The 24,517-nt window shown below is 41.3% G+C and overlaps 1 protein-coding gene across 1 annotated transcript in view; it reads left to right on the top strand.

Moving 5' to 3' along the window:
* The window catches only part of arl8 (ADP-ribosylation factor-like 8), a 48,356-nt gene that overhangs the window by 15,044 nt on the left and 8,795 nt on the right, over positions 1–24,517 (top strand). Inside the window, exons 2-3 of the mRNA XM_060932783.1 lie at positions 17,308–17,368; positions 17,481–17,628. Coding sequence (XP_060788766.1) covers positions 17,308–17,368; positions 17,481–17,628 — 209 coding nt within the window. The remainder of the gene's footprint in view (positions 1–17,307; positions 17,369–17,480; positions 17,629–24,517) is intronic.

Below are 24,517 nucleotides of genomic sequence, written 5' to 3'. Positions count from 1 at the left end.
TCTTTTCTATGGAAATGCGGAGGGTGAAAAGGTCACCGTGTTCCACCCCCATAGCGCTTTTGTGTTTTCAGAACAGACGCCGGGTCTTTTCTGACTCAGGATGTGACAGAAGGCCTGGTGTCTTGGGTGACCTAGCAAACAAAAACGTGGGTGAGGAAGGCATTTTCCTTCCGCGTTGTTTTCCCGTGATGTTATTCATGTATGCGTGTCCAGCCGGCGATCCTGTCAGGATGAGCAGATGTGAGCGTCTGTTCTCTGACAAACATCTCAAAGAATGCCGAGCTAAAAAGTCAGTTTGATATATCATTAGAAAGTTGTTAATCCTCAGGTCAGGGAGGACTTAAAGTGAACAGATGATTTTATTATTTATAAGGAATGAAATTCAATGCATTGTGCTCTTATTTTCCTATAATCAGCGACAGGGTGCCGGGATGTTCCCACACCAAAGTTCATTGTTTTCCATAACGGCACATCCTGAAGTGTTTTACACCTCTGATACCTCAAGACTTTTTTTTTTTTTTTTTGTCAATTATTTTTTCATATTTTTCACTGATTAACGATGCAGCCCACTTTTTATCCATAAATAGTTACATTTAATGTTGTGGAATGTCTGCGAGAGAAATTAGTCCCGGTTACGTACGTTATAACAGCCGAGTCCTCGCTCGTGAAGCCCCTCCTGTGGTTAAACTACATGCTGCCATCTGTGACTCATTTTATAAACGTTAAACATCATCTTTGACCAGGCATGTAATATGAGGTATTGTGCGACAGGAAATCTCGATACAATATTTCCATTTCATCGAAATAAAAATAATTTTGATGAATGAATCCTGATTATTATCAGCCTGCATAATCTGTTTTTCCTAGCTCTAATTGTGATATTTAGACAGCAGAGTGCACAATAATGTAGAGTAACAGGTATGGGTGACTTCACACTAGGTAGAAGTAACACAGCTCTAATGCCAGGAAAAATGACAAGATCTAAAATGGGAGCTAAAGAAAAGCAAATGGACGTAATGTTCAAAAAAAATTTTTTTTTTTTTGTAAGAAAAGGTCTATTTAATAACTTTTTTTTTTTTTTTTTTCCCCCCTGTTTTCATAATTTCCAATAAGGCCATTATTAAAAAATGTTCTGTTTCCGGTCCACCGGCCGGGTGAGTGCCGTTTGTGCGGTTGAAAATTTTTTTTTTTTTTAACGCTGGTTTTTCGACCTTTTTTTCGGGTTCGTAAATCTAAAATTGAACCTGACATTTGCGCATTCCCAGGGCTTTCCACTAAGGCTCATACTAGCCAGCCATGACAAATAAGTAGCCAGCCGGGGGGAGTAAACACAAAATAAACTCCTGTGCACGCAGTTCCCAGGATTAAATGTATTTTCCACAGACCGTTTATTTATTCACTTTACTCAAATACAAAGTAAAATGGCAGTAAATCTTCTTTCTTTTCTTGCTTATTGCATCATGAGGCGTTCCTGGCTTGTAAATGTGGATATAATGGATATGTTTTTTATCTACTACAGCTCAGATTGCAGGAAAAGTGGTTTGTAAGGCCTTATTTTTCAAAATCCCCCCCCCCCCCCCCCCCCTTGGCTTCGGGCGCCTTTGGCGCCCTCGCATACCTTTTATCTTGTTTTCTGCTTTTTTGATGACCACCCACTCTCATCCCTGCGACGAAGACGCCTTCATTTTGGTTTTGTCACCCATCTGTACCACAGCCTCTCGTACCTTATTGCTTGATTCTGTAATTTGTAATTCACTCACTTCTCTACTTTCTACATGCCGTCCCCACCCCCTTGCCCGTCACCTGGGGCAGCCGTCCCTGCTGAGTTACAGACACGAAATTTATTCCCAAATAAAATACTTTCTTGAATGAAAGTGATACTGTAGTGCATGGGTGTCAAACTCTGGCCCGCGGGCCAAATTTGGCCCGCAGTGTAATTATATTTGGCCCGCGACGCAATCCCAAATGACTACTCGTCGGATTTGTGTATACAGCGCATTCACCGCTAATACTACAAATCCCATAATGCTCTGCTGTTGTTTTGGCGCAAATCTGTGTGTTACGGAGGAGCTATTGGGATTAAAATCAATGAATGGCACAACCACAGGAAAGGAAATCTTTGAGGAGGTTTCCAAATGTGTAACTGAAATAAAGCTGCCGTGAGATTAACGACAGATGGTGCGCCAGCGATGTGCGGTAAAAAGAGTGGACTGGTGGGCGGGGTTCGGGAGAAGATGCGGGAAGAGAACTGTGCAGGTGAGCTAACTGTTTATCACTGCATCATACATCAGGAATCACTGTGTGGCAAAGCCCTAAAGATGGAACATGTTATGACCACAGGAACACAAGTAGTTAACTTTATAAGAGCCAAAGGTCTGAATCACCGCCAGTTTAAGTCTTTTCTGGAGGAGTGTGGTTCGGAATACGCAGACGTGCCGACATTGATGAACTAGCATCCAAGAAGAGATGCCAGGTATCTGGCTTGGGCACATCAGATTAGATCAGTGTGTAGCAAACTGAGCAATAATTAACCTTTTCTTTATGCACTTTTTCTTGCTACTCCAAGGCATGGGCTTGAATGGTTGATTGATTGATTGACTGATTGATTGATTGATTCATTCATTCATTCATTCATTCATTCATTATCTCTAGCCGCTTTATCCTTCTACAGGGTTGCAGGCAAGCTGGAGCCTATCCCAGCTGACTACGGGCGAAAGGCGGGGTACACCCTGGACAAGTCGCCAGGTCATCACAGGGCTGACACATAGACACAGACAACCATTCACACTCACATTCACACCTACGGTCAATTTAGAGTCACCAGTTAACCTAACCTGCATGTCTTTGGACTGTGGGGGAAACCGGAGCACCCAGAGGAAACCCACGCGGACACAGGGAGAACATGCAAACTCCGCACAGAAAGGCCCTCGCCGGCCACGGGGCTCGAACCCGGACCTTCTTGCTGTGAGGCGACAGCGCTAACCACTACACCACCGTGCCGCCCCGATTGATTTATTATTGTTTTATTTTTAAAATTATTAGCCTGTGGAAAAAGTTTTTGATATTTAAATCAGAAGGCTGCAAATAGAAAAGAGGCATACGATTTTTATTTAAATTTCATTTAATAAATTAATGCCATTGATGTGTTTTTAATTTGAAATTCAATTTAGCATGTCTGCACTATTGTTATATATTGTATAGTAATAAGCGTTGCTTGTTCCATATTCAATGTTAAAGCAAAACTTGTTTGGGTCCATATTAAAAGGTTCAATGTTGGCCCGCGACTTTGTTCAAGTTTTAAATTTTGGCCCACTGTGTATTTGAGTTTGACACCGCTGCTGTAGTGATTAAAATGGCATATGAACCATTTATAGGTCTGAATCATTTATAGTTCTAATTAGAAAATCGAATAGCTTATTTCTGTAATTTTTCACTCCCCTCCCCACTGCCTATCACTACTCTGATTGATTTATGTGTTGAGTGAAGTACAGTAGTAGACTGTGCTCGTTTGAAATAATGTAAAAATAAGTCCTTTTGTATAGCTGGCTAACTTAAAGATGTTTACAAAGTGAGATCACATTCCAACATGATCTCACTGTGAATATTTGAATATTCGTAACGTTAGCTAACTTAATACAGTGTGTGTCTGAAGACATCACTTTTTTTTTTTTTTGAGCAGACGCACTTTCTGCGTGGTCCACGTGCCAGCTACTCTTTATTTTCTGTCCGTCCATTTTAGCATATGAGTGATTCCACGCTTATGGGTACTGAAATGGGGACATGAACTTATTTTTAAAAATTCACCTAAAACCATTTCTTTTTTTACCATCAGGTCACAAAACATGTAATCTTTAATGAATGATATGTTAAAAGATAACTTTAATTTTCTGAGATGTAATAAAAACATATTTATATGCCAAAGTCAGAACGTAACAGAAGTGTTGTGGACATATATATTCTCAATTTTAACAATGTAGAATTACTTTTTGAAACATAGGAAGGTGATGTTTTAGCAAATATAATTAATAAACATGTGTAGTAGAATAAACATACACATTCTTTCAATAAGATTAACATGGTATATAGCTAGATTGTAATTAATTTGTAACAGACGTGAGATGGACAATCGTAACAGAAGTAATGTAACAGACATCATTTTGGAACTCATAGGCTTGACTTTGGCATATAAATGTTTTTATTACATCTCAGAAAATTAAAGTTATCTTTTAACATATCATTCATTAAAGATTACATGTTTTGTGACCTGATGGTAAAAAAAGAAATGGTTTTAGGTGAATAAGTTCATGTCCCCAGTTCAGTACCCATAAGCATGGAATCACTCATATCACTACAGTGACGTGGCCGCTCTGACAGCTTCAGCCATCAAAGTGTCAGTAGTGGTTTCCTGTTGCCTTCTACTGGATTATTATCTTTGGACTGTGGGGGAAACCCACGCAGACACGGGGAGAACATGCAAACTCCACACAGAAAGGCCTCTGTTGGCCACTGGGCTCAAACCCAGGACCTTTTTGCTGTGAGGCGACAGTGCTAACCACTACACCACCGTGCCGACCACTGTGCTACACCACAGTGCTAACCACTACACCACCTTATTTTAAGTTCTGAAAAAAAGTGTGTGGTGGAACTCAGGGCCCCATTGAGGGGGACGCTCTCCCAATGTAATAGTAGGAGAAACACTTTGTTTTAATTTTAATAAAAGGAATATTTTAAGCTAATAGGTTATTATATTTACTTTACAGGCATTTAGCAGATACTCTTAACCAGAGAGACGTACAACGAGCGCACATGCATACCAGCGCCTAGAGAGTAGTTGGGGGTTAGGTGCGTTGTTCAAGGGCACTTCAGCCATGGATTTTCCTGGCAGCTCAGGGAATCAATCCAGCAACCCTTCAAGCCCAAGACTGCTTCTCTAACCTTTAGGCCATGGCTGCCTTTATTTGTATTTATTTATTTGTTTGCTTGTTTGTGTGTTTTAGTCCAACCTTTACAAATATGAGTAATTATTATAGGGTATTAAGAAAATTAAAGTTTCTTTTGTTTTAACAAAAGGAATATTTAAACTGATTTATAGAATAGGAAAATAAACTTTTTTTGCGGTGCGGTTTTCATCAAATCCTGCGCTCTGATTGGTTGTACGGACTAGGGATGGCGAAAACTAAAAAAAAATCTTGACCGACCACCGAGCCTCATTAGGCAAGGCAAGTTTATTTATATAGCACATTTCATACACAGTGGCAGTTCAATGTGCTTTACAGAAGTAAACAATAGAAAATAAAATTACATAAAATAATTGGGGAAGAGAAATAATAAGAATTAAACAATAGTAGAAATAAAATAATAAAATGAAATAAAGTTCAAAAAAGGAATCAACCTCGAGATTAATTATGGGTTTAACTCATAAAGCGCGCTCTTCCCGTGGCTCTTCCACAAGGATCACCAAAAATCGTCCCGCAGACAAAATCTACGAGGATCACCAAATAAAATCGTCCCGCAGACAAAATCTACAAGGATCACCAAAAATCGTTCCGCAGACAAAATCTATGAGGATCGCATAAAGCGCGCTCTTCCCGTGGCTCTTCCACGAGGATCACCAAAAATTGTCCCGCAGACACAATCTACGAGGATCACCAAATAAAATTGTCCCGCAGACAAAATCTACAAGGATCACAGTAACAAAGAATTAAAGTAAAAGTAAAATCATTAAAATCCAAGATTAAAAAGAAATTAAAATAAAGTAAAATCATTAAAATCAAAATTAAAAGAAATAATGTTAAAGGAAATTAATTACTTAGGTAAAAATTAATCAAGTGAAAGCATCTGAAAACAGCTTTGTCTTGAGCCTGGATTTAAAACTAACAACAGTAGGAGCATTTTTTATATCATCTGGAAGTCGGTTCCAAAGCTTAGCAGCGTAGCAACTAAAGGCTGCTTCACCACACTTCGTTTTGACAGCTGGTATTACTAGCAAGTTTTTCTCCTGTGATCTTAGAGACCTAGTTGGTGCATATAATTGAAACATATCCAGTAGGTAGCTGGGTCCCATCCCATTTAATGTTTTAAATAGAAGTAGTGGTGCTTTAAAGTCAATTCTATAGCTCACTGGGAGCCAGTGCAGAGACCTTAGGATTGGAGTGATATGAACTACCCTTTTTGTTCTTGTAAGAACCCTTGCTGCTGCATTTTGGATTAGTTGAAGCTCTTTGATGGTCTTTTTTGGAAGACCTGTGAAAAGGCTATTGCAGTAATCAACCCTACTGGAGATGAAAGCATGAATAAGTTTTTCTAGATCATGCTTTGACATGAGACCCCTGAGTTTAGAAATGTTTTTTAGGTGATAGAATGCAGACTTTTTTACCACTTTCATATGACTGTTGAAGTTAAGTTCGCTGTCAATAAGGACACCAAGGTTTTTGACAGTATCCTTTGCTTTAAGCCCCTTAGTTTCAAGAACAGTGGCAATCCTAAGCCTTTCCTCCTTTTTGCCAGATATAATTGCTTCAGTTTTATCTGCGTTCAGCTGAAGAAAATTGTGAGCCATCCATTTGTTAATTTGGTCAATGCATCTATGAAGAGACTCAAAAGGGGCATAGTCATTAGGTGACATAGCTAAGTAAAGCTGAGTGTCATCTGCATAGCTATGGAAGTTTATTGAGTTATTCTTAATAATTTGTCCAAGTGGGAGCATATAAAGGTTGAATAGTAATGGTCCCAGGATTGAGCCCTGGGGAACCCCACAGTTCAAGGACACAGGTGATGAACTGTGGCCTCCAATGGCCATATAAAAAAATCATTAGCCGGTTAAAGTCGGTTAACCTACGAGTTTAAACAGGGATGCAAACAGCGCGCCTTTTGGCAGATGCCGCCTTTTTCACGGCTGAATCGTACAGATCCGATTTTTTTTTTTTTAGGGGGGGCGTTGGAGTGTCTGAATAATTTCATCAGAGTAAATTCTGTATTAAAATTACTAAATAAGCAAATGCCGTTACAGTCCATGAAACATAGGAAATATAAGTATGAGAAGAAAACAGTAAATCAGAAAGCTGCGCACGTTTTCACGGAAGCTGCGCAAATGTGCCCAGCTTTCTGATTTACTGTTTTCTTCTCATACTTATACTTCCTATGTTTCATGGACTGTAACGGCATTTGCTTATTTAGTAATTTTAATACAGAATTTACTCTGATGAAATTATTCAGACACCCCAATGCCCCCCCTAAAAGAAAATCGGATCTGCACGATTCAGCCGTGAAAAAGTCGGCATCTGCGCCTTTAGTTTGTGTGGAGAGATATGATCTGCAATAACATGCAGTGTTGGCTACAGACCGAAACATACTTTCAGAATGCACTGGCCAAGGCAGGACTAAACTCCATGTGCCTTATTATAATAATAATAATAATAAAAAAAAAAACAGAATAGTAATTTGTAAGCTAAAAAGCCTGTGTCTACACTTTTTTTTTTTCTTTCGCCGAGTGGCAGCTGTCTTCAACTGGGGCGAGAGGGCGGGACATGACTGAATGGGTGTTTCTGATTTGTCAGCTGTCGTCCTTACGCTGCATGGCATGCCCCAAGCGTTTACAACACAGAATTCCAGGTTCTCCGCTCCAAAATCGGCAGCTTCAAAACGATTGATTTTTTTTTTTTTTTTAACCGATAACCAAAAAAAAATTAACCGGTTGACGTTGATTCGGTCAACCATTGGTCAGACGGTCATCGGTTAACATCCCTAGTACGGACGCTGGTTACGGACCTCTGGTGACTCGCTCGTTCACAACAACAACAAACATAGTAGCAATTTTTGTCAACATTTTTATCTTTTATTTTTTATCGAAAATCTTACATTTTTGCCAGCATTTCTCAGGAGAATAGCATTAATTTTACAGCATGGATAGTGATGACAGTGTTCACAGTGAAAGTGAGTTTTACTACCCTGAGGAAGAAGAAATAAAAGAAAACATTTCAGGAGAAAGCTAAAACCTGTAACTTGCTAACACCGAGCAAAAACATGGCTGAATCCTGAATGATTCCTATTTGTATAAATAGGGGACTACATAGGCGGCAAAATGTAGGTTTTTTTTTTTTTTCCTGCCATGGAAGTGCACTTGTATACCGAGGAGGAAGCAATTTGCATTACAGCCGTGAATGAGGATTCAAAATGGCGGCTCGGCTCGTTTTCCCTTTCGGGCGCTCTCGTTTTCTATTAGAATTTGGTAAAGAAAAAAATAAATATATTATTTACCAGCTTAAGGTCGGTCCGTATGGTGAAATACCGTGACCTCGGCCTTAAATACTGACCTCGGCCCAGAGGGCCTTGCTCAGTACTTTCAAGACCTCGGTCACGGTGTTTCACCATATGGACCTCCCAGCTGGTAAATAACATATGCCAACAAAAAAAAAGCAATTTCTTTAATTTTTTTTTTTTCAAAGACATCATGGGAAAATTGGATCATGAACCAAATATCAGGAATCAAATCGAATCATTACATGTCTACCTTCAACTATTCCATGTTTTGCTTTAAGTAAGGTTTAAATGAGTTGTTTATCCTCCTTACATTTTGTGGAGACTGTATATTTGTGCTTTCAGGCAGATGTTCTAGGAAGAGCGGTGAGGCTTTTGTTCTTGTGCCCATACCTTGACCTTGAGTTCATGGCAGATTAAAAACGCACAACATGACCATAACTAGTCAGCTTGGCAGAGTGGTTAAACTCCGTGACCAAGACTAGAAGCTGTTTGTTTTTTCATCTCTGGGTTTAGATATAGGTCATGGCAGAGAAGCCAAACACAGCATGGTGCCTTTGCAAAAGTACATTCAGTTCTTATTCTTATTTTGTTCAAGTCGAGCTCCATTGGGAAATTTGTGGTAGTTTTGGCATAATTCCCCTAAGCTGTCCGATTCATTTGGTTTATTTATTTGATGGAATCAAAGTCCCCCTGTGGCTCAGTCAGCTCTGAGGAAGTAATACTGATACAGTTTCCTGTATGGCATTGTGCAGCTGTCAAAATTCACCAAGTTGCATGTCCTCACTTACTTCCGTCAGCCCACATCTAAACACAAAGGGCAAAAAGCCAGACTACTTCTGCTCTGTTTTTCCACACATGCGTTTTCTTTGCTCTGGCATGTCAGTTTTGATCGTGAACTGTCATGCTTTTCTTGGATAACGTGTGTGTGTGTGGGTGTGGATGTGTGGCTACATGCAGCTTTTCGTGTTTGTGTGAAAAGCTGAAATTGTGAGTCGTAAGTTCACTACAGCCACAGAGCTAGACAGGACGTAGGCTTGCTCTGAATTGAAGGAAATGGTTCAGTACGACATAAAGGTCCCTTCCCTTGGCAGTTATGAAGCTCTTTTTCAACCCTACTGCAGCTCTCACGTAGTCCATGTACTTGGGTGTGGACAAATACATGGCAGTCTTGCAACCTCAGTTCCAAAAAAAAAAGTTAGGATGCTGTGAAAATGTAAATAAAAACAGAATGCAATGATTTGCAAATCCTTTCCGACCTAAATGTGCACTCATTCTGAATTTGATGCCTGTAATGCATTTCAGAAAAGTGGGAGAGGGGCAACCATAGACTGGGAAAGCTGTGGAATGCTTAAAGTATCCTGTTTGGGACATTCTACAGGTAAACAGGATAACTGGTCATCGGAAAGGCTTAGTAGCGCGCGAGCAAGGATGGTCCGAGGTTTAAAACATTTGTTTAAAAAAAACAAAGGTGTTGGAAAGTAGTTTAACAGTTTATCACCATTTCTGAACATACAATTGAAAGGAATTTAAGGATTTCTCCATTTACGATCCATAATATCAGAAGGTTCAGAGAATCCAAAGAAATCTCTGCACGTAAGGGGCAAGACCGAAAACCAACATTAAACGCCTGTGACCTTTGATTTCTCCCTCTGGCAGCACTGCATTAAAAACCGACATAATTGTATCAAGGACATTACAACATGGGTTTGGGAACACTTTCGAAAACTGTTGTCAGTAAACATGATTCATCGCTGCATCTGCCATGCAAAGCAACAGCCATATATCATCATCCAGAAACGCCACTGAATTCTCTGGAGCTGAGCTCATCTGAGCCGGACCGTCGCAAAGTGGAAACGTGTGCTATGGTCTGACGAGTCCACATTTTAGAATTGTTTTTGAAAATCATGAAAGTTGTGTCCCCCGGACTAAAAAGAAAAAGAACCTTTCCAGATTGTTACCAGTACAAAGTTCAAAAGCCAACATCTGTGATGGTATGGGTAGCTTTCACATCTGTGAAGGCACCATTAGTACTGAAGGGCACATACAGGTTTTGGAGCAGCATGTACTGCCATCCAGACGACTTTTCCAGGGACATCCCTGCTTAATCCAGCAAGACGATGCCAAGCCACATTCTGTGCATGTTACAACAGTGTGGCTTTGTAGTAAGAGTGCAGGTGCTAAACTGGCCTGCCTGTCTTCTTTTGAAAATGTCAGTTTTGGAACAAAGAAAGATGATGATCAATATCTTAGTTTAACATTCAAGATTCTGCACATTTGCAGGTCGTTATTTGAATTTAAAGGTGCATTATGCAGGATTTTAGTGCCAGTTGGCAGTTAGGTTGTAGATTGCAGTCAACTAAGTAATTCTCCCTCGGCTGTCCTTTTTCCAAGCATGTATTAGAACCTACGGTGGCTGTCAGGTGTGATCATATCTGTCTGCAGAACTACAATAGCAGTTTTGTTGAAGTGGCAGCTTGTGTCCAGCCTTTTTTTTTTTTTTTTTTTTTAAATCTTGGCGACTGTTAGGCAAAACAGCATTTCAGTCGTTTTAGGTGGGTTCCTGATAAATTTGTGATATTAAACAATGCTCGTGTCAAAGCAAACACTTGAATTGTTTATGGTTTTCTTTGAAAAACTTAAAGCCTGGTATGTGGTAGGCTAGGTGTTGGCCTGTGCTTTGTGTACACCTGCACTACATGTGCAGGAATAAACCATCAAACAGGCTTACACTGTGAGCATAATATTTTACTAGAATCACCAAAACAATTACACAAGCAAGAATACAATTTCCGACTTTTACTACTACTCAGTAATTTGTCTGCAGAGCTGCAGATTTATACCCAGCTATTTCTCAACAGGGGCGGCACGGTGGTGTAGTGGTTAACACTGTTGCCTCACAGCAAGAAGGTTCTGAGTTCGAGTCCCGTGGCCGACGAGGGCCTTTCTGTGCAGAGTTTGCATGTTCTCCCCGTGTCCGCGTGGGTTTCCTCCGGGTGCTCCGGTTTCCCCCACAGTCCAAAGACATGCAGGTTAGGTTAAGGCCTCTGCATGCTCTTGCGACAAGGCTTTCGCAGATAGCTTTTCGCAGACAGTTGTAATTTATTGTTGAGCGGGGATAATAGGCGTGCACGATGTTATTCACCGGCACAACGCAAGGGGGCGCGAAGTCGCTAGGAGTAGTTGGTGGGTGTGGTTAGTGGAGTGTTTATCCTCCGGTTACTTATAATGACTAGAACTTTTTTTTTTTTTATAATGACTAGAACTGGAGTCGTATAGATGTACGTACTTCCTCACTTCCTCAATCAACCGCTCTTCATGCTGCTCCATCTTCGCGCGTGTTTTTAAAAATGCCGGTCGTGAAAACAAAACAAACCGGGAAAGTAGGGAAGCGGAAGTGCGTGTACAGCGGGTAGAGTGGACCAATCAGAGCCCTCTTGTCTGCGAGGCTTCTGCGGTGGTCACAATTTTTGGGAGGTGCGCGCAGAGCGTCTGCAAAGGTGGGGGGGCTACGCAGACACTGTCTGCGACACCGTCTGCGAGGACTGGGTTGTCAGCATAAATTGGCCTTTAACTGGTGACTCTAAATTGTCCATGTGGGTGTGCGTGTGTGTGATTTTGAGAGGAGAAAACCTAAAGGATAATCCAGTAGAAGGCAACAGGAAACCACTACTGTAATTCTTCCCTAGAAACTTTGATGGCTGAAGACGTCAGAGCGGCCACGTCATTGCAGTGATATGCCAGATATAGAGATTTCACAACAACCATTTCAGCCTAGGGGCATTCTGCACGTGTGTTGTCTCCCCCCCCCCCCCCCCCCCCCCCCCCTTTCTTTTCTTTTTTTTTTTTATCTTGGTGGCTGTTAAGCTAATCAGAATTCTGATCATTTTAGTTGGGTTTCCAATTTGTGATGTAAAACAACTTCTCATGTACATAAAGTAAACCTTTGCTCAAATGTGTGATGCTGCTAACCCAACTTGCGTCGCTTTTGTTAAAGGAGAACTGAAGTCATTTTTAAACTTTGATTTATTTCTTAATTAACGTGCTGTTCAATTACATTTTCAGTTTTAGTAACCTTATCATGACTTGTATTGGCAACTAATTTCAATTAAATATTAAACTTATCAGGGGCGGCGCGGTGGTGTAGTGGTTAGCACTGTCGCCTCACAGCAAGAAGGTCCTGGGTTCGAGCCCCGTGGCCGGCGAGGGCCTTTCTGTGCGGAGTTTGCATGTTCTCCCCGTGTCCGCGTGGGTTTCCTCCGGGTGCTCCGGTTTCCCCCACAGTCCAAAGACATGCAGGTTAGGTTAACTGGTGACTCTAAATTGACCGTAGGTGTGAATGTGAGTGTGAATGGTTGTCTGTGTCTGTGTCAGTCCTGTGATGACCTGGCGACTTGTCCAGGGTGTACCCCGCCTTTCGCCCGTAGTCAGCTGGGATAGGCTCCAGCTTGCCTGCGACCCTGTAGAACAGGATAAAGTGGCTGGAGATGATGAGATGAGATTAAACTTATCGGCCTATTCGGCTTTTAGCCATGTTGAATTTAGTTCGTTTGGTCCACGGCAGGCGTCGCTTATCCGCGCGATTTTCACCAGACTTGTGCGAGGCTTCGAAACGTGAAGTATCAGCCAGGTGTCAGTGCCGCCATTTTGAAAACTGTTTTCCAAACGAAATATTGCACAAAAACGAGTTTAAATGACGATCACTGCCTACTTTTTTTCAAACTTTCCTGATTGCTATCAAAACAAACAAAACTTCTGGCTTGATCGCATCAGCATTCGAAAGAGGGCGCGCGTGTCTTTTGACAACGTTGGCAGATGTCGGTTGCTTTGATTTCTGCTGTACGTTTTACTTCGTCCTTAAATGTCTCGCACAGGTCTCAACGAGTCTTGTTTACGGCCATTGCTTTGACATACGGACTGATATATTACAGAGCACAGTGTTTCCCCTAGAAAATGTTTGAAGGTGCGCTGGCAAGACCTGCGCTCAGACGTCCCACCCCAGTACGAGGATACGGGAGCATTCTGAGAAATTTTTTTGACAAAACGCACTCTAAAATGGTGACCCTTTGTAAGGGAATAAATGAATAAACCTAGTCTTGAAAGACTAGGTAATTAACACAACAAAGACTATGAGTGGCAGAATTGGTTGATATTAAAGTAGCCACAGAATACTTGCCATAGTCAGTGTGGTAAAGCCAAGGTTTGTATCTGGGCTTGTCAACACATGTAGGGTCCCAGCCTGTGGCCCTGTGTTTGCCCTTCTTTTGGCTGCTCTCCTCTCTCTCTCTCTTCCCTCTTTTCACATTCTCTTTCCTGTTCTGGCAGTCTGCTTTGCTCTCCTGCTTGATTACTGCTACCTGCCTAAAATGTTCATATTTTCAAAACATTTACATGGACATTTTGAAATTAACGTGGCTTTGATCATTTCTGATCTGAAATGGCATTTCGCAGATGATCTCACACACCCACTGACGTTCGGAAAAAGGGCTGTGTTTAAAAACTCGCGTCGGTGTTGTACTTTCTGCAACTGTGTATGCTCGAATTAGGGATGGACATCACATAACCAATAGCCTAGATTAATCGATAATTGACCATTAAGAATTTCGTTAAGAAGAATGACGTTCATGTTCATCGACAAAAATGAATAGCCTATAGGTTGTTGTGTTGTGCGTAGTGTAGGGCTTTGACTTCGAACTTCGATATTCGAATACAATTCGAATGTTGTGAAAAAAGATGTTCGAACGAATATTAGGCAGCTCTAAATATTCGAACCTGTATATGGTATCATTAGGCATAATTCTTTTATTTTTGTGAATGTGGTTGTAAACGTTTTCAGTTCAGGTCGCAGGTTTTTTTTTTTTTTTTTTAACGTCTGTGGAATTTATGTGAATTGCGAAGGTCGTTGTCTTTTGTCTTATCTGGGCACCTGTAGACGTTAGCGTCAAGCTGACTATGCGACACTGCGCAGTAATGCTTTCATGCACTGTTATTTTTGTCAACTTGGGATAGTTGCTAAAAAAAAAAAAAACTAAAAAAAAAAAAGCTATTAGCTTACTTGCGCAAGTAGCCTATAGGCCTAAATTAATTTAGCCTACACATGGTGGAATTTACATACCATGAAGTTCATAAGTTAACGAAGTGAGCACGTAAAACTAATCTGTGATCTTATAACATATCGTGTCCGTGTTTGTTTGAATTGTGAATCAGAGATGCGAGCAGGAAGCAGTGACATGACAGCTGACGCCGGTCTCATTCAAAACAAACATTCTCAAAAGCCAACACGAATGGGCTCGGAACGGCAGTGTTATAAACTCACAGATTAGGTGTAGGCCTAGCAGTACCTGCTCATTTTGTAAACGTTCCCCTTTGATTGTCAGTCAGTACGTTTACATGCACGTCCAAATCGAGCTGCTGTTGGTAATCGAGCAAAGGGTCCCAGCAGGGGTGCCAGAGAAATCCAATCCTACATGCACAAGTGAAATCGGGCTATTGTGCAAGGTGCATTGTGCACCCGAGCCACACGTGGCGCTACACGCCCCATCGTGTTGGTACACTTCCGGTTGTCGTCATGAAGAAGAGCTATAGTGTTGCCAGATACTGCTGACGTTTTCCAGCCCAAAACATGTTCAAATCCGCTAAAATGCACTTAAAACCCCCAATCTGGCAACACTAGCAGTTCCGTGTTCAAGCTGTTCGGCTTGCTCTAACAGACTATGGCTACAAACTGTCCGGCGCAGACCACTGTTTTGTAAGACAACTTATTTTGCACAATAATATTTTTTTAAAGTCCATTTTTTGCTTACAATTTAACTTATGTCTTAATAAACACACAAAAAGTTCAATTGTTTTGTTTTTATTGACATTCTTCAGATGTTGGACACATATATATATATATATATATATATATATATATATATATATATATATATATATATATACACACACACAAATACAATGACTTGTTTATGTACACAGTTCACAGCTATGCACCAGCTGTACAGATGTATTTGGTGATACAGTAAGTGAGCTAAATTTTAACAGTGCAAACAATGCCACAAAAAGAAAAGATTCATGCCGTTGTCATGATTTGTTGTCATGCCGACCGAGGCTGTTGTTTCCTGCCTGTGGTCTCGTCACTCGTCACTTCCGGAAGTAGTTCGATAGGGTTTACATGCACAAAGTAGCTCGGCAGAAATCGCATAAACTAGGTCGTGTAGCTCGATTCCGAGAAATCAAGTTCGGTTCAATTTCAGCCGAATTAAGGTGTATACATGGCATTTTGAACTTCGATTTCAGTCGAGCAACGGCAGAAATTCGATTCTCTCTATGTGCATGTAAACGTAGTGAGTGAGGCTACAGTTTAGAGGCTTTCATCAGTACAAGCAACCAGGAAACCGAAGGAACAGCGTTTCACACAAAAAAGGCAACGGACAAACGACGAAGTTTGTGGATTATGTAACGTTAAAAGTGTCAGCCGGTATAATGCCAATTACTACGACACTGCACGTTTCATTAGTAGTGATTGTAAAAACACGCCTGAATATTTCATATTTCCTGCACGTAATCTTATTGACATTGACTGAACACTGCCCCCTGGTGGACTGAATATCATATTTAATTTTGATGCCGAGGTGTTAGTGAGGCATTTAAGAATAATATAATTAATAAAAGTTCGAATACTATTCGAATGTCTAGATTAATTTCCAAACGAACTTCGAATATGATTTTTGGGCCAAGGTCAAAGCCCTAGCGTAGTGCAAGTCTTCAAGCAATGAATTTCGCTGTCTGTCACGGACAAACATTTGGCCGTACCCTGGCTTCAGTTACCTACGAGCTTCCGTAGCGTAGGTCAGTCGCTTAAAAATCAACATGAAGCACTACGGCGAAGTGTGGCGTGGGACCATTTTTAAATGTCCAAGTTTACTGTCATCACTATAATGGAGCGTATAAATACAATTCATCCACAACAAAAATGATGTAGCCTACCATTTGAACAGCGCGCACCGGAGCCTTGTAAAATGACGGTGGCGGTTCATCTCAATTCCAACTATCGACTCGGTGTTGGACAAGAAGGAGCTGGAACATCTCATAGTAAAACTAAGATAGTTAAATACAAACGTTATGGCTTTGGTTCTAAAAACACACCGAAGAGGGTCTGAAGTTTCGATATTTAGTGTATAGGCTATCAGATAGAACCTGTGGTTTGTATCCAAGGACGGCTCGCAAGCCGCAAGATCTGTAGTAAAACTAAAATATCTAAAAATAATTGATTACAAAGACGTGTTTTTATTATGAAAATAAATCGAAGAGGGTCTGAAATATTGATCTTAAGAGTATTTAGGCTTATCTGTAAATGGGATGATGGCGTTGTCCGTTCACCTATATAGCCTATTAAAACACCGACGCCGGCCGCTATGGGATACAATACGGCCGACGCCGGCTGACATGGAATCTAATAGGATAAATTATAGCAATAATTATGATTACTTTAATATAAAGATGTTAATTATTATTCGATTATTCATCGTTAATTCTCCCGACAATTGGCGAAGAAAACGTAGCAGTTAGTTTACCTCAGGTTGGCTTGGCTACGCTGCTCTAGGCAGAACGTTGTCCAATCAGAGCCCATGGCGACCCGTGGAAACCAATCAAGTAACTGCTAGCTCGACCAGTGGAACTGCGCGTTGCCCCAAACGCAAAGACTGGGCAAGCAACGGGTAATGTAGTCGAATACATATAGCTCCTAGGGGTATTCCTGAAGGTGCGGTGGCAAAAATCAAGGTGCGGCGGCCCGCCGCAGCCAATTGTACATAGCGGAAACACAGGAGCATATTTCAAATGCTCATAACTTGCTGTAGCAGTGACAAAATAGCTGTCAGAAATGCATTCCTATATTTAATAAAATGAGAGAAATAGAATTTTGATGATAAATTTGCCTTCAGTTCTCCTTTAATGGTTGCTTTGCCTTCTGTAGCCAGAAATCACAGCTCGCGTTGAGCTGCACATGGGGTTAATGCATTTTCTCAACCTGTTTTTCTCTCTGATCTACAGAACACAAGGTGATCATCGTAGGTCTTGACAATGCTGGAAAGACGACCATTCTTTACCAGTTGTAAGTAGTGCTCGGGTGTGTGTGTGTGTTTTTGTTTTAATAATAAATGAAACGATTCTCACTAGTTGTGAAGAGCAGGATATGTTCAGCAGTGCTCCTGTTTGTCATGCAGCTTGATGAAAGAGGTCGTCCACACGTCTCCGACAATTGGCAGCAACGTTGAAGAGATCGTCGTGAAGAATACACACTTCTTAATGTGGGACATTGGTGGCCAGGAGAGTCTTCGGTCCTCTTGGAACACCTACTACTCCAACACTGAGGTACCCTTTCAGAATGACTCTCCCCCAACATACTAATTACAGTAGAATTCTACACACTGTACTCTTCAGCGATATGACCGAGCTCTTTTCTTCTTGTTTTTATTATGTCAGTTTTTTTCTGGAAAAATGATTGATTTTTGCTAAATTAAATTGTCATTTTAATAAGTCTTCAAATAATTTGAGAAAGCACCGATAACGTGAGGGAAAAGAACTTTCACATGTATTTAAATTTTATAGTGCATGTGGAGTGGAGCGCCATCTCATCTCATTATCTCTAGCCGCTTTATCCTTCTACAGGGTCGCAGGCAAGCTGGAGCCTATCCCAGCTGACTACGGGCGAAAGGCGGGGTACACCCTGGACAAGTCGCCAGGTCATCACAGGGCTGACACATAGACACAGACAACCATTCACACTCACATTCACACCTACGCTCAATTTAGAGTCACCAGTTAACCTAACCTGCATGTCTTTGGACTGTGGGGGAAACCGGAGCACCCGGAGGAAACCCACGCGGACACGGGGAGAACATGCAAACTCCACACAGAAAGGCCCTCGCCGGCCCCGGGGCTCGAACCCAGGACCTTCTTGCTGTGAGGCGACAGCGTGGAGCGCCATACTTAAGAGAAATGCATCAACCTGATTTTTTGATGGCTTGACCAAACGACGTCTGTACGTACATGTACCACGTCAGGGAACCCGATCATAAGTGCAAGGCAACATAGTGGATCTCAAAAACTTGACCACCGGCCAGTGAAATTTTTACATTTATGTCCGATAGCTGGGATGTTATCCAGTGCTTATTTTTAATTTGCTTTCTAAAAAAAAATAACATGGGATTATTTACTGACACATTTTACAGAAAATATTCACAAGAGTTTCATATAAAACTAGTTAAAACAATTTTTAGTCCACTAGCTTGTTGGACCATTGACCAAAACTGTCATGTCCGGGCGATAGACGGATGTAAGTGCAGGAAGAGTTTTATTGAAAACGCTGTCACAAGACAATGCAGCAATTTATTGACATGAAATCTGCGACACTAGTGAGTGGTTCAAATGTAGTATTATTATCCACAACTTTCCTGCGAGAGACAGTAGGGGTCGCCATGACACTCGCCTCTCCCGGATACAGTCTTTGAGTTCCGGTTTATCCAAGCAGCTACGGCTGAGGGAACCGAGCAGAGGTAGTTACGATAACCATGTTTTAGTCAGAGGATAACATCTTTTTCTGGTTCAACGCATGCCGTCATCAGGTGCACAAACAACTCGCAAAAGCTTAAAGATTTTATGAATGGAATCTGTTTTGAGCACAAAAAACGGACTCGCAAGACGCGTTGTCCAGGACCATACACTGCTCTTCTGTACACATGATTCCTGTCTTTCCACTAACCACTGCATTTTGAACCTGAATCAATATCTAATTCTGTGTAATTGTTTAGTTATTGTACATTATTCAAACATTACACTACATAACAGTTATTTGGCTGACATTTTTATTCAAAGTAACTAACGATAAGTGCATGTAGCCTCAGTAGCCAAGAGAATCCAAGAGCGACCAGTGCTGAAGTACTAGTCTAAACAAATAACCTACAAATACCATCTGTTACTTTTTTCACGGTCCGGTTTCCATCAAATTGTGCGCTCTGATTGGCTCGCGAGCAGTCTGGAATCCTACGATCCGGACCCCGGTTACGGACCTTTGGCGACTTGCTCATTCACAACAGCAACATAGTATTAATTTTTTATCATTTATTTTCGCATTTCTCAGTATAATAGCATTAATTTTATAGCATGGAGAGCGATAACGACAGTGTTCAAAGCAAAAGCACCTGGTTTTGTGTCTCCTCGATCAAGTTTATTTTTTTTAAATTCCAAGCTGACGTAGTTTGTCAAACAGGTTTTTGACGAGCTTGTAGCAGGTTTGTTCTAAATATGGTTTCCCTTTCGGGCGCTCTCATTTTCTGTTAGAATTTGGTAAAGAAAAAAAAATTATTTACCAGCTTAAGGTCGGTCCGTATCGTGAAATACCGTGACCTCGGCCTTGAATACTGACCTCGGCCCAGAGGCCTCGGTCACCATTTTCAAGACCTCGGTCACGGTATTTCACGATACGGACCGACCTTAAGCTGGTAAATAATATATATTTTTCTGGAATGATCAGAGCAGGTTAAAAGTTGAAGACGCTTGGACAAATACATAGACAAGAAATTATTTAAGTATGGTATGTTTGTTTTCAAAGTTTGACAGCATTTACATTAAAATGGTTAGCCTATGCTTCTCTCCTAGCTTTTTCTTCTTCAGCCTACACATTGAGCCTATATGGTATTTGGCAGACACTTTTATCCAAAGTGGCGTACAATATATAAACACTACATTTATTAGTAAACCAATGTAATTGCTCTACTCTGATAGCTGCTGCATGACTGCAGGATTTCCCTTTTTTTGCTCTGGCTAGGCTCAGCCTCTGCTTTTAACCCTCTGGGGTCGAGAGCTTCGCTGTCAAAGCTCAACAGGTTTAGAATGAGTAGGTCATGTATTTAGATAAACATCTTTGAGTTTTTATCATACAAGCATGCTAAACATATTGACAAACTTTACACTTTCTGATGTGCCCACTGCCAAATAATATAATAGTTTTTAAAATGACCTAAATTATATGAAACATAAAACTTGTCACCTTACTCAATCACACCAGAATCAGAGCGCTGAGCGCCCACTTACACATTCATAAAAGACTGTTCACATGGTAACAGCATGATAATCACTTTCACTCTTTCAGTTTCGACTGGTTTCTCTTTTGCGGTGGGAACGCCCACCGTGAACAGGATAAAATCCGTCAGACATAGTTCAGGCTATTTGGAGGTAAAACTTGTTACGAGATGACACACAGATTTTATGCGCTTCGGAGGATTCAGTACAGCGATTCAATTCAGTCTTGAGAACTGCGACATTGATGATGAGCGATGGCTTGTGGGTTTTTTTTTTTAAACTTTGACTTGATCCAGCCAAAGATCAACTTAAGTGTAAATATTTCTTCCATTTATTATGAGAAGATTGGTTGATAAGCGGCTACAGATGTGTTACGGATGGGTGGATGGTTGATATGCGTGCACTGTAGTGCATACACAGGAAAAATGACAGCAATTTTTCCAGAGTTAAAAGTATTTTCCTCAAAATAGTTAATTTTGCTTCATTTTGAGTTGAGAGTAAAATTTGGAGTCGGAGCAAAATTAGAGTAATTGTGTAACAGAGTAAGAGTTGGTTGTGGCTCTGAACTGAGTAAAATAGTCCAAGAGTTAGTTTCAAGACACACTGAATAGAGTCAAATACCAAAATAAAGTCAAATGCCAGATAAATGAAGCTGGTGTAAAAAGCAGTTTTTGAACCGTGGTGGAATGTGTGAAAAAACATGACCTTACCCATTGTGATTTAAGAGTTAATCTAATGGGATTAAGAGATGGCAGTGGGAGGGGTTTTCACTTTTTTTTTTTTTTTTTTTTTTTTTTCTCATTGAATGAATGGAAATTTTTTACTCTTTGAATACCCCTCCCACTGCCAACCCTTTATCCCAAAACAATAGGACATACATTTTTTTGATGGCCAGTTAATTGTCCAAATCAGTGGATCAGATTTAAAGGAGATATGCAGAACCTTCATCCATCCATTATCCTGTCCTTCAGGGTCGCAGGCAAGCTGGAGCCTATCCCAGCTGACTATGGGCGAGAGGCGGGGTACACCCTGGACAAGTTGCCAAGTCATCGCAGGGCTGACACGTAGACACAGACAACCATTCACACACTCATTCACACCTACGGTCAATTTAGAGCCACCAGTTACATGCCTTTGGACTGTGGGGGAAACCGGAGCACCCAGAGGAAACCCACGCAAACTCCACACAGAAAGGCTCCCGTCAGCCACTGGGCTCGAACCCAGGACCTTCTTGCTGTGAGGTGACAGTGCTAACCACTACACCACTGTGCCGCCCAAGCAGAACCTTTTATTTTTAAATAAATTTCTGAGTGGATAGTATCTCCATCCTTGACTCCTGTATGCTGCATAATTGTGAATAAAAAAAAAATACATTTTTGAGAGTTAAAATCAACCGCAAAGTTGGCATTCGAGCTGCCCTGCTGAGCCAGCCCTGAGTGCGTGACGTCACAGCGGGAGCCGGCGCTATAGACCAAAGCTAGGCTCGGCAGGTGGGAGTGGCCTCTTCGTTCGGATTTATTGGAGATTCTTCGGATTCCTCAGATAGTAATACATCTGCCTGTGATAGTCCTGAAATTGGAGTGTGTGTACATGCTACTGCTATACACGTAGAACCGTATCAGTTCAAACCATCAGAAAGTGAATCCGATAGTAACACGTCGGCCACAGAGGCCCCCACCTTATGAAATAAAGCCAGAGAACAAAGCTGTCTAGAGAAATGGATGGAATTGAACAGACAGTCTCATGTGACTCTCATTAAAACAGGGTAGGCGTTATAACTTATGCACCATACATGCATTTTCACTGATAAAACGTAAAAGGCTAATTAAATAATCAGATGAACTGAGACAAATCACATTCTGAAGCAAATTAAATAATCTTATACTGGTAACTTAAAAACACAATACAAGTTACATGTATTAATCTTAATGCAGGTAAACAACGATTGATGGTGGTATGTATCCAAATGAGAGTCGCATCTTACCCGTCTATGTTCTCGCTTCTTGAAAGCCGATCTTGTGGCCAATTGTTTTGAAACAGTCTGACTTTCAGTTCTTCGTTCATTCGCTTCTTCCATGTAAGGGCGAGGTATTGCTGCTGAGGCAAGCATATCCAGCGGAGAAATCTGACGGCTGGTCCACTCATTCTCCATTTTCTCCATACTGAGTACTCCGCCATTACTGCTCAGTTCACACTCCAGGAGAACTGGTGTAACTGAACTTGCTTTCCTTCTCTTGTAGTTTTCTTTTCCTTTAATTGTTGGTATTGCACTAGCCTGGGCCCGTCCATCCTAAGTGTGACGCAGCACGAGGGCCTGTTGCAAGCTTAGTCTGGCAAGGCAAGCTATCTCCAGCTCTTCCAAGCTCCTGAAAAATCGGGAGCCAATCAACTTTGAGCATCTCCAACGGCCCTGGGTAGAGGCGTGTTCAAGGCAGTGACGTAGTAGAACTGCGACCGGAAGCCATAGGTTGTTTACAGAATCTACGCCGGAAGCGCTTCATTCACTAGAAACATTACGAACATGGAGCAGTGGCAAGCCTTTGACACAGCGGTAGATGCTGTATTGAAAGCATTCAACGGGAAGTTCTCATTGAAAACGGAGCAAAGAGCAGCCCTGGAGGTATTTATCTTCTTCCTGTTACTCAAGCAGTTTCCGTCGCGTCACATTCGTCAGAGGAAAGAGTGATGTGATTGGTTTAAGCTTCGTCACAGCCTTTTCTGGCTTCGACCAGTAGCAAACTGAGGCATTTCAGGGAGGCGGGTCAACCACGCCTTTGGGAAACGGTTGGGCTTAATATCTTTACCAGACCAAATGCTCGCAGAGCTTTGAAGTCGCGTTAGCCAGACTAGTACTGCACCCTCTTTCAGTACAGGCTTATAACCAACGCTCCTCAACAGATCAGAGGTCTCGTACGAGTCTTCAGTAAAATGTGCAGAGCAGAGGAGAGACCACTTTGTAGGCGCCCAATGTGTCCGTGAACTTCTCACAAAACGTGTCCAAATCTTTGCAGTTTGAACATTCTTGGGCCATGAATGCAACGTAAATCCACCTTCCGTTGTGTTGCCGCACCCGCCAGCAACACATCTACGTGGCATGGTGATAAATTAGCTCAAAATGGAGGATCAGAGTTGCAGTCAGCTCTGTGTTTTAGTATAGCGGAAATGGCGATGAGACTGATAGCCTTACCACGGTGACGTCACAGATGTCAAGGTCATTCACTCAGACCGCTACCTATATGAATCATTTTAATCATAAAAATTACTATATTCGATTTATTCTTAGCGCTTAAAACTATTCCTATGCTGTTCTTTAGGTCTCAGGGCATTTATAAACAGAAAGTGAGGCCATGGCTCTGCATATATGCTGTAAGTTTGTGTGCTTGATACATTCTTAAGACTGAACAGAATCACCTCAAGTGACCAAAAACGGTTTGACACAATGGGTAAGGTCATGTTTTTTTCACACCTTCCAACACAGTTCTAAAACTGCTTTTTACAGCAGCTTTATTTCTTTTTTTTTTTTTTTTTTTAAGTACAATCATGACATACATACTGCATGGATATTATTGTAGCTGAACTTGTGCTGAATACAAAAAAAGTCATATGACTTTGAAAATGCTGCTTAGATTTATTGAAATTGGCAACAAAATCAGAGCATGCCAAAATCATTAGAGTGTCGAAAATACCCTCAGACCCCAGAGGGTTAAGCAAACAAACCCGCCCTCTCGTTTACACACAGTTTTGCCAATTTTATTACTGTGTAGATAATTGTACCCCTCTGTGCTTTTTTTTTTTTCGTTCCTTAGCTCCTCGCAATCAATGCCCTCACGAAGAATAAAATAATTGACAGTGTCAACATAGCTGATGTCGGGCCACAACTTCCTGTCGTCTCTCCATTCCGTGAGGGTAGACAGATGGGGCACTTTGATTGTATTATCCCCAGAGCATGTCAGAAAATTAGACCAGTGTCACCATTTTTGAGCTTACCTACATAGCAGTTAGCATTAGCTACAAATGTCAACACAGTGGTGCGGAAGAAAGATCCTGGCTTCTGCTATGACACTGTAATGAATCGTGGGAAAGGTCAGAGTTCGGGAAAGTTGTGGATATTCAGGTTGATTTTTGTGCCCTTGCAAATATTTTTGCTCATACGCTCATCAGGAGCACCACTTTAAAGGAA

Source organism: Neoarius graeffei, chromosome 1 (assembly GCF_027579695.1).
Source record: "Neoarius graeffei isolate fNeoGra1 chromosome 1, fNeoGra1.pri, whole genome shotgun sequence".
NCBI lineage: Eukaryota > Metazoa > Chordata > Actinopteri > Siluriformes > Ariidae > Neoarius > Neoarius graeffei.
The sequence above is the reverse complement of the archived record's forward strand: the minus strand, read 5'-3'. Positions and strand labels throughout refer to the sequence as shown.